Source organism: Onychostruthus taczanowskii, unplaced genomic scaffold, assembly GCF_017590055.1.
Source record: "Onychostruthus taczanowskii isolate IOZ18803 unplaced genomic scaffold, ASM1759005v1 scaffold7, whole genome shotgun sequence".
In the NCBI taxonomy this organism is placed as follows: Eukaryota; Metazoa; Chordata; class Aves; order Passeriformes; family Passeridae; genus Onychostruthus; species Onychostruthus taczanowskii.
Genome location: NW_024504786.1, coordinates 8,987,555 through 9,000,715, shown reverse-complemented (window position 1 = coordinate 9,000,715; position 13,161 = coordinate 8,987,555). Strand labels below are relative to the sequence as shown.

Below are 13,161 nucleotides of genomic sequence, written 5' to 3'. Positions count from 1 at the left end.
GGTCAAAGTTGGATAAGGATGATACTGTGCAAATATGTATAAATACCATGTATTTATGGGTTTCTGTGTGGGTGGATTTCAGTCTCTGTGCAGAGCAGTGCATTTAAACCAACTGACCAAAAATGTTTGAGCTTTCCAAAGATGCCTTGGAGTATTTTTCTCAATGAATTGCTTGGGATTTTCCCACTGAATCCCATTGCCTGGGATTTTCCTCTTGCCTCAGCTCTGACATGTGGCTGTGGCAGGTGGTTCTCTGTCATAGGAAACGGTGTTTCCCCTTCAGATAGTCACTATATGAAATGTTGTGTTTCTTGTGTTTCCTCCATCAACACATCCTGTTTCAATCTCTTTCAGGCTGTTCCTGAGACTGCTGGCATCAAGTTTCCTGACTTCAAATCTGCAGGTGTCACGCTGCGGAGCCAGAGGGTAGGCTCTTGTCCTGTTCCCATGGGACCTCTGTTAATGTCTTTCACTTTGCCTGGCTCTCTCCTCATCCTTTTATAGCTAAAGAAAGTCAAGTTCTTGCCTCTAAAATAAGAAAGGAATTCCATAAATGTAGAGACTCAGAAGCCTGGAATGCTGGCTCTGTGGAAGCCAACTCATTGCCTTGCAGAGGCACCTGAACTTGCTGGTGTTTGTCACTAGTGTGCCTGCTCTGCTGTTAGACACCTGTAACAGAACCAAATGGAGCTCTCTAGTCCAAACAGAGCTCACTGCCAGATCTAATGGGCCCCTTGGAGCATGTGTGTTACTAGCTGAGAGGTTCTTTTGGAGTGGTTTGGGCTGAAAAGGACCTTAAAAATCATCTAGTTAAGATGATTAAGAACTGGATGTTCAGGTTTGTGTCTTGAAGAAAAAAAAAACCAGAAACACATAAACACATAGAATTTTTAGCTTTTCTGTTTACATTATCTTAGAACATATTTTTTGGAAAAACCCCCATGTTCAGTCTGTTGCAGAGATACTCCTGAGTAAAGAACTTTCTTGCTGTTTTTGTATTGCTTTCTAGTATCAGCAAGACTTGACACCTGCCTCTTCGCCACAGGTTTTGGGATATCAAGTAACTTAAACCTTGTTGGTCAGCTGAAGGTTTTGTGGAGAAGTTTTGATGTCAAAATCCTGTGTGCCCATAGAAGTACTTTTTGCTTTTTTCCTAGCCCAAAAAAAAAAAAAAAAAAAAAAAAAGAAAAAAAAAATTGTAGTAAAGTTGGATAAATACATTCCTTGCCAGGCATCCTCATCCAAAAAAAAAAAAAAAAAAGAAAAAAAATAATTATAGTAAAGTTGGATAAGTACATTCCTTGCCAGGCATCCTCACTTGGCATAGTACATTTAAAAGACTGTTTTTATGGAATGTTCTTTTGATATCAGCCTGGTTTCAGATCTTGCTGTTAATAGAAACGTGTTTGGGATAATGCTGCTTTAATATACTGGTGTGTGTGTGTTAGAGGTGGGATGCCTCAGCAGGGTCACTGCTGAGGGGCCCCTTCATTGCACCAGTGCCACCCTCTGCAGGATGCGTGTTTGAGTGAGGGGCTGCAGCCTTGAGGAAATCGCAGTGCAGTGACAAGCGAGATTGCAGTGCAGGTGTTGAGATTTATTGAGATGTGGCAGATGTGTTCTGAAGCACTAAGATAAATAGAGTAATTTATGGAGATTGATTTGGATTTTGAAAACTAATAAGTAATGGTTGATCTTTTCTATTTTTTTACACCCTCTGGAAGAGAAGCTGAGCAATAATGTATCGGTGATGGAACCATCTGGCAAAGCCAGCAGCCTTTTCGTGTGCCAAACAGGCAATTCAAATCCCAGCCTTCATGAAAATGGGTGCTACATGCTTTTATCTGTTCCCTTTAATGCTCACAAGATGCAGTGTTAAGCTGAGGCATGGCAGTCTGATTCAGCAACTTTTAGCCTGCAGTATCCAAGCTCCTGGAGTGACCTAGAGCAACTTTCTATGTTCTTCTTGCAATTTTAAGGAGATAAATGCTCTTCTTAGAATTGCCAGTGGTTTGTGAATTAAAAAGATGGTTCGTCACTGATCTAGGTGAGAAAACAGCACTTTGCTATTTGGAAATGTGAAACCTACCTCAAAGCCAGAAAAATGAATTCATTTGTGGCTTTTAGCCAGTCACCTGGCTTCCTTATCCAAGCCTTCCCTGTTTTTAAAATGGGAGCTATTAGACTCACTTGCTTCAGAGATGTATGGTGGGGAGAATTAATTACATGAGGTCAGCACAGGCCTTTTGAACTGGCAAGAGGTGCTGAAGTGCCAAGTGTTATGGAGTTGACAGTCCATGCTAATCCAAATTATTTTACTTGTGGGATTTATATGGCAAACCCTCTGATCTCCAGTGATGTGGAATTGATCAGGGTGGAGGCTGACTAGGACTAAGTGAGGAATTGGAATGAAGTTCTACAAATTCATACTCTGACAACATCCAGCATAAGATGTTTTGCCCTTAGCACATTGAAAAATGATTTCTAAAAGCTTGTGCTGTCCTGCAGTAAGTTCTTTTGCCTCAAGACCTAAAGAGTTCCTCACCTAAAGGCGTCTGTTGTCCTCCTTTATTTCATACTTTGCTATTGTGCTTTATTTCTTTGTGGTTAGGTAAAGTTGGATTTCGCAGTGAGATCAGGGCTCAACCTCTGTCATGTGTGAAAAATGTACCATATCATCCCCAGGATAATAGCACTTACTCTTTGATTAGAGACTTTTTTTTTCCTGAGGATTTACAATTAGTCTGAAATCTGAGTTAAAATTAATTTATAGAAATGAGTCCTTGAAGAAAAAGTTAGGAATCTGTATTCAACTTAATTTGTTCCCAGTAGTTTTTATGACAATAGCCATGGCTCTTCAAATTCCCCCTGTCATTACAGCTTACACAATCTTATGGACAAGCTGAATTTGAAGACTGGTGGTTTTTTTCCCCCTGTGAGGATTAATGGACACTTACAGCCATTATTCTTCATAACTGAAAGTTTCTCCTTCAGCAGACGCTGAAGAGTAATCTTCTGCAGTGACTTCGACAAGCTGGCTTCTATCAGACTGGCCTCAGTGTCCCGTTGTTCTCCATGGGACTGTGGCCACAGGCAAAGAAGGCCACAGCCCCCGTGCCCTTGCTCTGCATGGGATTTCCCTCTGCCTCCTGACAGCACAGACTGCAAGTTTCTCTAAGGCAGTGAGAAGCTGGCCTTGGTGCCACTGAGAACAGGAGGCAGTAGCATATGTTTGGAAAGGGGTGAGCCTTCTGAGAGTTTCTTGAAAAGAATTTTAGACCTTTGCATTTGATCTTAGTAAAACAGTGTTATGAAAATAACATCAGAAGTGTATTACTGTAAATGCTAAGCATTACTTCTGGAAAACTTCCTGTTATACCAGCTCTGCTCAGCTGGGAGGTCAGACAGCCAAAGAGCCAGAGGAAAAGAGAGATGTGTAGGAAATTTGAACAGGCAAAGGTGAAGAAAAGACTAAAGGGAAAGCATGGAGCTATGAGGAAGGAATGCTTTGCTGTGGATGTGCCTGAAGGAAAGGAAGATGAGAGCTGTTGAACTTGAATCTTTTCCAGGATCCAGACAAACAAAGAGTAACCACATGTTTATGATCTGGGCATGATGTTGCTTCAGTAGGGCAGAACTGAGTTTGTTCTGATTTCACCATAGTGCTTCTGTACCATGTATGTTCAGCTTTCTTTTAAATTTAACCTTTGTTGTTGTTGTGTTCAGAGTGCTTGACTTAGGCATACTTAACATCTCTGCAGTGTGTTTTAAGTTCTTCTCTCTCAGCCCTGTCTGTGGATTTTAATTTAGGATTTTGGTAATGCTGTTGAATTGTTGCAGCAGTGCTTTTAAGAAAGAACATGATACATGGAAAAGGGTGGATGTTTGTACCCACTCCTGCATGTTGGGGTGCATGTCTGTGTCCTTGCTCAGTTGTCATAGGTTGAAAGCAAAGGAACTGGAAGATAATTGATTTGAGTGGTGTCTCATCTGGAAACAAAACAAAACCTTGTGATGAGAACATGTTTGTAGAATTCTCAGTCTGCAGAAAGGACTGAGGGATGCTCCAGCTTAGTCATTCAAAGCTGGCCTCCTCCCCTCAGAAAAGGCTTCCAGCCAGCAGCCAGACTCCATCTGCTTAACTGGGATCTTGTAGACAATTTGCCAGTTGAACAAATTAAGAAAGAAGTAAAGGAAGGAAAATTACAAGTAGAGCTTCAGTACCCATTGATTCAAATATTCACACTCACCAGCTTTTAAATGTTTAGTAGCCTTCTGAGCACTTTTTTAGCACTGATTAATGAATAAGAATTTACTGTGGTTGTGTGGGGAAGCATGTGTGTGCTTCTTCCTTTTTTCTTCCTTGGAGTGAGAACTAAGTGCTTCCTGCAAGTCCAAGGTAATGATATTTCTAGAGGAAGATGGGGTTGTATGTATGTGTTTAGACATGTTTATTCTCTATATTTGATCTAATAATTACATGGCCAAGCATGCTGGCTGTTTACCCTGCACTGGAGGCTGCTGGCTCTGTTCCTTCCCTGTCATTAATGCAAACCCAGACTTCATTGGCAGTGAACATGTGACACATCTGTCTGTCCTCCTGTGATCAATACCATCCCTTCAGAGGTTCAGCTTTTGAAAGCAGTTCCATAAAATACCAGTTATTCTTATTTGGATTTGATAAATTTAATTACTTGAAGCAATTATTTATTTGCTTTGTATTGATTGCACTCCAAGGCGTTCTGACATCAATCTCATGGAGATCAGCACACCCTTATTAGGTGGGGAAAGTTTATGTTTCCAGGTCTGAACATCCCATGGATTAGTTAGCTGAGATGTGCTTGTTGCTTCTGCTAGCAATTTTTCATTAGTGAAGTTGTATGTTTTGCACTCTTCAAGAGAGTGGCTGGGAGTAATTTCCACAGGGAGTCTGACAGGTGTAGAAGGGAAGTAGTTCTCTCATTTCTGTGAATAAAACTTATGAAGAAATGATGCAGGCTGGATCGAATTCATGTTGTGGCATTGCCATCTATTTGTTGTACTATATGCCCTTTAATTAGGGCCAAGAGAGTGCTGGTGCATTTCCTAATCAAACTCCTGTCCGTAGAGAATGAAATAAGATGAAAATATTGGTGTATTTATTTTTAGAGAGAACTGCAAAGGATACAAAATCTTGAATGAACTAGAGAAGGTGAATCCAACACATCTTTTCCTCCATTCTTGTTTTTAGCTAAACCAAAAGGCAGTTAATGTCAAATTGCAGAAGGAAAATCCATGCATCACCTTTTTTTTGTGGAGGTCATTGATGTGGGAGAGCATCTGGAACAAAGCCTTAGTAGGTTCTCGGGTATAAGGAGAGCACTCTGGGTACAGGAGTGGGATCTGTAAAATAAATTGCACTTCTGGAAAGGACACTCCATGTTGCTGCTTCTGTTGAATCATCCAGTGCCAAACAGTGTCCATGCAGTATGAGGCCTCAGGGACCTTTGTCATTCCTGGGTTTGAGAAGCTATTAGTACCTTTGTGTGCCCGTAGTGACACAGTCTGGGGTGTCATTCATCAGCCAGTTTTATTGTGTGTAACATGTGCAGAGCTCCATATATATCACTTTTTTCTTTCATTAGTGTAACCAATATAATGATTGGACTGTAATTAGTCACTGTGTTTGTATTTGTGTAAGTGGAGATTCAGTTAAATTATTTAAGAGAAAAGCAACATCAATTCAAGACTAGATGCATGTGTTGCTACACTTTGCTGTGTCTAATCTGTAAGTTTATGTAATGTTCTTGTGCCTATGGTAGAGTGTCCTTGGAATTCCCCCTTCTGTGGCCAGTCTTAGGGTCCTCCCTGCAATCACAGTGCACACTGCTGTGCTCTTGATTTGTTTCTGTCAGACACAGCTTACAGGCTGCAGCCACTTCCATTTTCTGAGGGTCTCAGCTTGGTCTTCATGCCTGTAGTGAGAGGCAGGGGTAGGACTGTCTGGGAATCTGCAGGTTTGCTTAAAGCCAAATACTGTAGTGTCATTCTGGGAATGTACTTTTGGCATAAAATACCCCCCAGTAAAAATGTCCTGTGCAGTTCTTTCTTCTGCATCACTTCAGTGAAGCACTTCAGAATTTTAGAAATGTGCAAGTTCATATCCAAAACTGAATTTTACAGCTGAGGTTTTTCAAATTCCGGAGCTCTAAGACTAAAGTACTTAATATGGTTCTTTCCTTCTTGAGTCTTAAAACTGTACAGGAGTGGAGGCTTTCTGCTCCTGCAGAGTAGAGCCATGCAACTCAGCAATGTTTGACCTTCAGGCAGAAAATGCAAAAAACATTATTCATCTGAAACTTTAGCACACCTTCCTGGAAATCCACTAAACCATTCAGTACTCTAAAGATATCCATGAAGAAAGTGCCTAATGAGAAAGTTTTCTTGCTGCTGAAATCCATAAGGAAGGTGGTTTTCAATGTCAGTGAGCTGTATTATAATGCTGAACAATACTGGTGCATAAAACCACAGGTACAGCTGTACAGGCATAGGTCAGATGTGTGGAGATTTTAGGGTTAATGTTATTAGGACAGTTATATTGTTTAGGATTGGGAAGGCTGATTTTAAGAAAAAACCTACCTTAAAATTCAGTTAAAATGAAGTGCAGCATCAGGGAGGGTACCTGTGAAATATTTAAATAACCACTAATTAATTTTAAAAACCTTGTATTTTGGTGGTAGACCAGACAAAAGGTTTCAGCACAAAAAAGACTTTTTGAGGAGTGGGAAGTTGGGAGCATCAGAAAAGGAGCATTTATGAAGAAAGTGATGGATTGAGAGCAGGACATTTAAGATGACCACACAAATACAATCACTCAAGTGCCCTGACTGAATCTGTAGATCCTGCAGACCTCTTCCATTCCTACTGCAGATCCCCATGACAGCCTCTACCTGTGGGGTGGTGATGCTGTGAGACATAACAGGACTGTGTTGCAAGCTCTGCTATTATTTAGACTTCATTACTCTACTAAAATCTACTACTAGATTCAAATACATTTACAACTATGCTTAAAAGTATTAGCATAAATCATGAAAATTGAATGGCACACAAGAATAAATGAACCAAATCTGTTTGGGGAGGCTATATCTTCGGTTATTTCTTATCCTGTTTGTTAATTTAATGAATTTTGCCAATTAGCAATTAATTTGCAGTAGGTCTCCTAGTCATTAGTGTGAATTAGCAAGGTTTTGTTGGCGGAATGCCTCGAACATTAAATAAAAACCCTGTATCATCCAAAACCTCAAGGGTACGCCATGGTGAGATCCTGTACAGAAATTGAACTGCAGAGTCCACCCCAGTCCCAGCCCTTGCTGTGAAGGTGTGGTGGGTGCTCTGGTCTGATCTTTTTAAACTGCTTGACCCAGCTCTGGAGCAATGTCCTCCTCCTTCAGGGGAGAGCAGGGCAGGTCAGTGCTCTGTATTCCATATCTCCCAGACCAAGTGCATTCCAGCAGAGGCTGTGTACCCCAGGCTTCTCTCTGCACAGGCAGGCTGTGGTACTGTGGCTTTGTGGTGTCGACTCACAGTTTTCTGTAGCTCTTTATTTTTCTCTTGGTACACATAGTTCATGTGTTTAATGCAGGTTGTTTATAGCAAGGACAAAGGATTACAGTCCTTAAATCAAAAGTGATGTTGGTGTAATTATAAGCACAGGCTGGTGTTGCAAAGAGGGCTGTAGGGAGAGGCTGTCAAAGGAGAAGAGCATCCAAAATATAGTAACCTCAAAAATCCCAGCTAATCAGTTTTCTGACGGGAGCAATCTGTTTCCCAGGTATTATTATTATATGGGGACTTTAAAGATAATAAATAACAATAATAGTCTACTATGAGGAAGGAAAGAAAAGGGCAAATGCCATTCACCTCAGAAGCTGTGGTTGCTCACTGGAGTTCTCTGAGGAACATAATTTTCCTCAGCCCCTGTGGAGGCCTCCATCCATGGCAACACCAAGAACATCCCAGGAGCTGTGGTGTCAGCAGTAAGGTTGCCTGAAGGGGTGTTTTCATTAATGCAGAAATATGGCCCACAGAAACCACAGTGCAGACATCATGAGCCAGAGAGCTCTTCTCTGAGCTGCTGGCTGGGACTTGTGGCCGCTGCAGACTGCTTTGTTCTTTGGGAATGAGGGGCAAGTGAGCACCACTTCCAGCACTATGCTGCTTCTCTGGATATCTGCTTGAAAGACCAGAACAAAGAAGGGCTTCCTGAAGTAAGCTTGGTCTTATCAGAGCTGTACAGAGCATGAAGACTTCTCTCTTGCAACAAGGCAGCCCAGCTAACGGACCTTGGCTAACAGATTATCAGCAGCGTTTGAGTAATAGACTGCTCATTTAGTTTTAATACATTTTGCATAGAGAGCAATCAGCCTTCATCAGTCTTAGAGATGAATTGGCTTAGCCAGCTAAATTCTAAAGATATTAGTCCGACAGCAGCCACATAAATCATAACATTTTCTTAATGATGGTAAAATTAAAATATACTCTTGCTTTGAGAAACCAATGAAGCCTTCCTGTTTGCAGGCCAGATCCTCCTGCCTGAATTAAAAGGAAGCTTAATTGATGTGGTTTTAAACTAAACTCACAGTCCCACTCTTCCTCAGCATCTTAAGTGTTCCTTTCTTTGAAGTTTAATTTGTCCTGCCTCTCCTTGCTCCATCCTCTAATCTTCAAAAGTGTCAGTGAAGACCAGACTCCTGTGGGACATGATCCAGGTGTGCACAACATCACAGTTGAAGGCTTTGCCAGGTTGTTTGCGTTTCCAGTTGTTGCTTGAGCTAGTGGAGGCCTCCCAGGAGGAAAGCTTGTGCTCTTCCACTAACCAACAAACAAAGACCTCCTGTCTGTCTACCTAGCCTAGCCAAGGGTGACCTTTTCTTGTCCTTTGTTCCTGAAGCTTGCTTGGTGCCCAGCATACTTTTGCCAGAAGGGAAATTAACAGAAGGAAATCCTTCCTTTAGGTGAAAAGGCTGCAATGTCTGGTGTTGAGGCAGGAGTGAGGACACTCTCAGGGCTGTGATAGTCACACAAGCATTGTGTGTCCACAAGCTCTTCAGTGGGGAGATGCTGGGCTCATTGTGTCCCCCAAATTAAGGGCAGTACCTTCTGACTAGGTCAGCCCATACATCCCCAAGCTGAGGCAGAGCTGGATGCCCAGCATACTTTTGCCAGAAGGGAAATTAACAGAAGGAAATCCTTCCTTTAGGTGAAAAGGCTGCAATGTCTGGTGTTGAGGCAGGAGTGAGGACACTCTCAGGGCTGTGATAGTCACACAAGCATTGTGTGTCCACAAGCTCTTCAGTGGGGAGATGCTGGGCTCATTGTGTCCCCCAAATTAAGGGCAGTACCTTCTGACTAGGTCAGCCCTCCAAGCTGAGGCAGAGCTGGTTATGTCACCCATTGAAATGTTCTGAATGGTTCCTCATGGCGCGGAACAGTTCTTTGGGGTGGATCCTCTTGCTTTCAGGGATATCTTCCTGATGTTCTAGACTGACTACTCAGTCTTCTGCTAAGCTGTGCAAAGTGACCTTTCCTTCCTTGGCATCCTGCTGCTAGCTGCATAATGGCACCCATGGAATAAACAGAACATCTCCTGTCCCAGTGCTCTGGGCTGCCTTATCTTAGGGCTCTACCCTCTCCTTTTCAGCAGAGCCTGTGTAGGTAGTCTGTGCAGCAGAGCTCCTCAGAAGACCTCTTTTAGTGAGGTTCTGCTCAAGTTGAGACTCTGGGCTGAAGACTTGACTGAAATCCAAATACGTGATAACTTTGACAGCCTTTCTTCTGCTAAAACAGTCATTTTGTGGTGAATCACAAAGAATCAGTTTCTTTACAAGTAGGGAGGAAGTATGGAATTGACTGCTGTGCAGAAACCCCAGCTCTAAGCCAAAGACCTTTGGGGTAAAAAAAAAAGGCAGGGGCATCCTATAGTCCTTACCTGTGCTAACTCTTTGCATGAAGGTGTGTGTTTGTTTTATCTCTAGTGCTCCTGACCTAGTTTTATCTCTAGGTCAGGCTAGTTTCTTAGAAACCCTCCCCTAATAGCCCTGTTGGTCCTTTGCTGGAGTCTTTTTTGTGGTGCTAATATCTGTCAAAAAGGACCTGGTGATTCTCAGCAAATACCGTGAAAGCCCATTCCCCTGGGGTGCTCTGTGGCATCCATACTCTGGTTGCCTGGCTGAACTGATGTTATGGAGAAGGCAGGATCCTTCTGGTCCTGCACAGGTCCTACATTGCTGTTGTGGAGCAGCTGATGGGACACAGCCATAGCTGAGTTAAGGTTAGAGCTCTCACCGTTTGGGGATGTGTGTGTGCATGCAGTGCTCCTGATTCAGAGGAATTAGGAAGTTCCAGATGGAGCCTCTTGGCATTTTTTTGTTGGTGCAGTGAACACTGGAAGCGATGGCTCTAATCTGGGAGGCTGATGTTGGATTGCCTGCTTTGGGCAACTTCTGCCTGTGGCCTATGGGAAGTAAGGTGACCACAGGCCCTCCCAGGGAGCTCTCCTCAGAGGCCAGCTGTAAGGTGGAGTGAATAATGTTTCTTCCTTCAGGTCATTCCCAGCCACGTTGCAGACTCGTGGTTGGTGGTCTTGTGGCTGAGGTTTGGGCCCCTGGTCAGTAGGTGGTGTGTGCAGGATGGCTGCAGGATGCTCTTGCCTCCTGGCTGCCCAATGGCCTGCTGGGCAGCTTGGCTTGGTGATTGGGATCCTCAGGTTGAGGTGTGAGGTCACCTTTCCAAGGCTGGATATGGAAGGGCAGCCTGTGCCCGTGCAGAAGGGTGTTGGACAATGCAGCACGAGAACCATTTCTTTCCTGGTGTGTCTTCTAGCATAGCAGAGTGCTTTCATTTCTTCTTGAATATGTCCGCAGGGCTTGGAAACCTGTTCTCCCTGCCATATTGTGCCAGCTGCATTTGTGCTGCTGGTAATCTAATAAATGCTTGGTCTGAGCAGCTAGCACTCCTGCTAGAGCCCAAATGAATGCAGAGGAAGGACCCTGCTAAGTGTGTGCATTCTTCCTCTCCTGGCCAGCTCCAATTCCCTTTCATAGCTCACATCTGATGCTTCCTCTCTCACCTAGCCCCTTAGCTCCGATGTAAATGTGTGTGCACACTTCCGCCAGTCAAGTAACTGTGCTCTCTCTGTCTCTCCCCTTTGTTACAAAGCCTGCTCTGTAAATGAATCCCACAGGTCTGGGGCTCAGCAGGTAAAAGGAGAAGTGAGTCTGTTAGCGCATGAGTCTAATCAGGCCGGCTAAAGCGAATAAAGTAGGGCAGCATTGCACATTAGCCGCTGTGTAAATGAGCCCTTTGATGGGCTGGGCACCGCAGGAGAGGGTTTGAAGCCTAGAAGAACTTTTGTTGTTAATTCAGTGACACATGGAAACTGTAAAACAGCGTGTCTTGCACACACACGAGAGAGAAAATAAAAGCCCTCACGACCGGGCTTTTCAATACCTGCCCTCAGACCTAGTCTGAAAACTTTCAGCCCCTGTCTCCCTCTCTTACCACTTGATTTTCCTTTCTCTCCCTTTCTTTTTTTTGTTCCCCCTGCACTATAAAAAGAAAAGCTCTCTTGCCTTTTGAACTAGACGGCTGTGAGTGAGGGCTATCTCTGAGCTGTGTGGCTCTGTTACCTTTGTGTTCCAGATGAAACTGCCAAGCTCGGTGGGACAGAAGAAGATTAAAGCCCTGGAGCAGATGCTGATGGAACTCGGAGTAGGTGAGTAAAGGGGGCACGCGAGAGAGAAAGAGACACACAGAGCTAGCCTTTGTTCTCGAGATGGGCTATTTTTTCCCCTAGTAATACAGCCAGTTTCTTGAATAACAGTATGTGAATGGTTTTTAAAATATTTTATGTGTTTAAAAAAAAAAAGAGAGGGTAAAAGCCAGAACAAGATGCACAGGGATTTTTTTTTTCCTCCCAGTAGAAAAATCTTTTAAAAGAGCCTTTGTTTCTCTCTTGTTTGGGCCTTTTTAACCATCAAGAGAGGCAGCACAGTATTAGGAAGGCAAATCTCAGCCTTGCCGGGAGAGGTACTTCTAAGTGTGTTAGTGACCACGGCACGCGCATTGTTCAGGGCTGCCCTGTCTTGCTTTTAAGCTTCATTTCCTCTTAATTTACTGCTCACGGTGGCAAGTCCAAAATGCATCTGGGACTGTTCATCCCCCCCTTTATAGGCTGCATGCTGTGTGAAAATCTGGAGCATCTCTGCTGAAAGGCGAGTAAACACACATCCCTCACTCTTGAACTCGAGTGTCTTAGCAGCTGAAAGAAGGGTTCACTTCACATGTACAATACCTGCTCGTGGCTAGAGGGGGAGAAGTGCAGCCTGTGGCCAGCAGCTGCTCTCCATGCAGTGGGGACAGTTTGCAGGTATTACAGGTCCCAGCATGCAGTGTCTCTTGATTAGACACCTGATGATCCCTTCCCCCCACACTGTGGCTGGAGAGTCATTTAAAAGTAGGAAAAGAGAAAAATAGAAAGAAAAATAGAAGCCTTATTAATGATTTACAAGAGATCACTGAGCCTGTTCCCAGCACTGACTTCTGTTAATTCTTGTTAGTTTTTTGGGCCAGCTGGTTTATGGCTCGATGTGTTGTCTGTGCCATTCTGAAGGCCTCCTGTGGCTGGTGAAAGTGGCTCAGCCAGGATGGTTTCCTCTTTCTGCTGTAGAACTACAGGAGTTGCTGTTTGTGCTTGCTAGGGAGGTCTGAGGGAAGCATGTGAGTGCTTCTTGGAGCTCACTTTCCTTGAGGGTTAGGAGGGGTTCCTGACTCCCCACTCCTGCCTCACAGAACTCAAATATCTTGAGGGTCTCTTAGGGCTTTGGCCCTGCTGTACCTTAGAGTGCAGAACTACACCTGGGCTTTGTGGGGGTGGAACACAGTGCCAGCAGGAAGGGGGTCATGTGGGCAGCCCTGCAGACAGGGGCACTGCTGTGTATTGGGGCAAACATGCAGAGCTCCATCCTTTCCTTCTGCAGAACTTGCAGCTCTTCCTGGCTCTGTGTGTGTGCATGGTGGGGTGCAGCAGAATGCAAGGTGTGGGGAGGTGATCTGACAGATGCTGCTACAAACAGGTCTGTAACACAGCAGCAGAGCAGTTCTCTGCCTTGGACCTGCCCTGCG

General features: G+C 43.9%; 1 protein-coding gene across 2 annotated transcripts in view; it reads left to right on the top strand.

The window, feature by feature from the left end:
• DMAP1 (DNA methyltransferase 1 associated protein 1) overlaps window positions 1-13,161 on the top strand; it is a 30,209-nt gene that overhangs the window by 13,153 nt on the left and 3,895 nt on the right. For both annotated transcript variants that reach the window (XM_041421933.1, XM_041421932.1), the window contains exons 8-9: window positions 355-426; window positions 11,680-11,752. In XM_041421933.1, coding sequence (XP_041277867.1) covers window positions 355-426; window positions 11,680-11,752 — 145 coding nt within the window. The remainder of the gene's footprint in view (window positions 1-354; window positions 427-11,679; window positions 11,753-13,161) is intronic.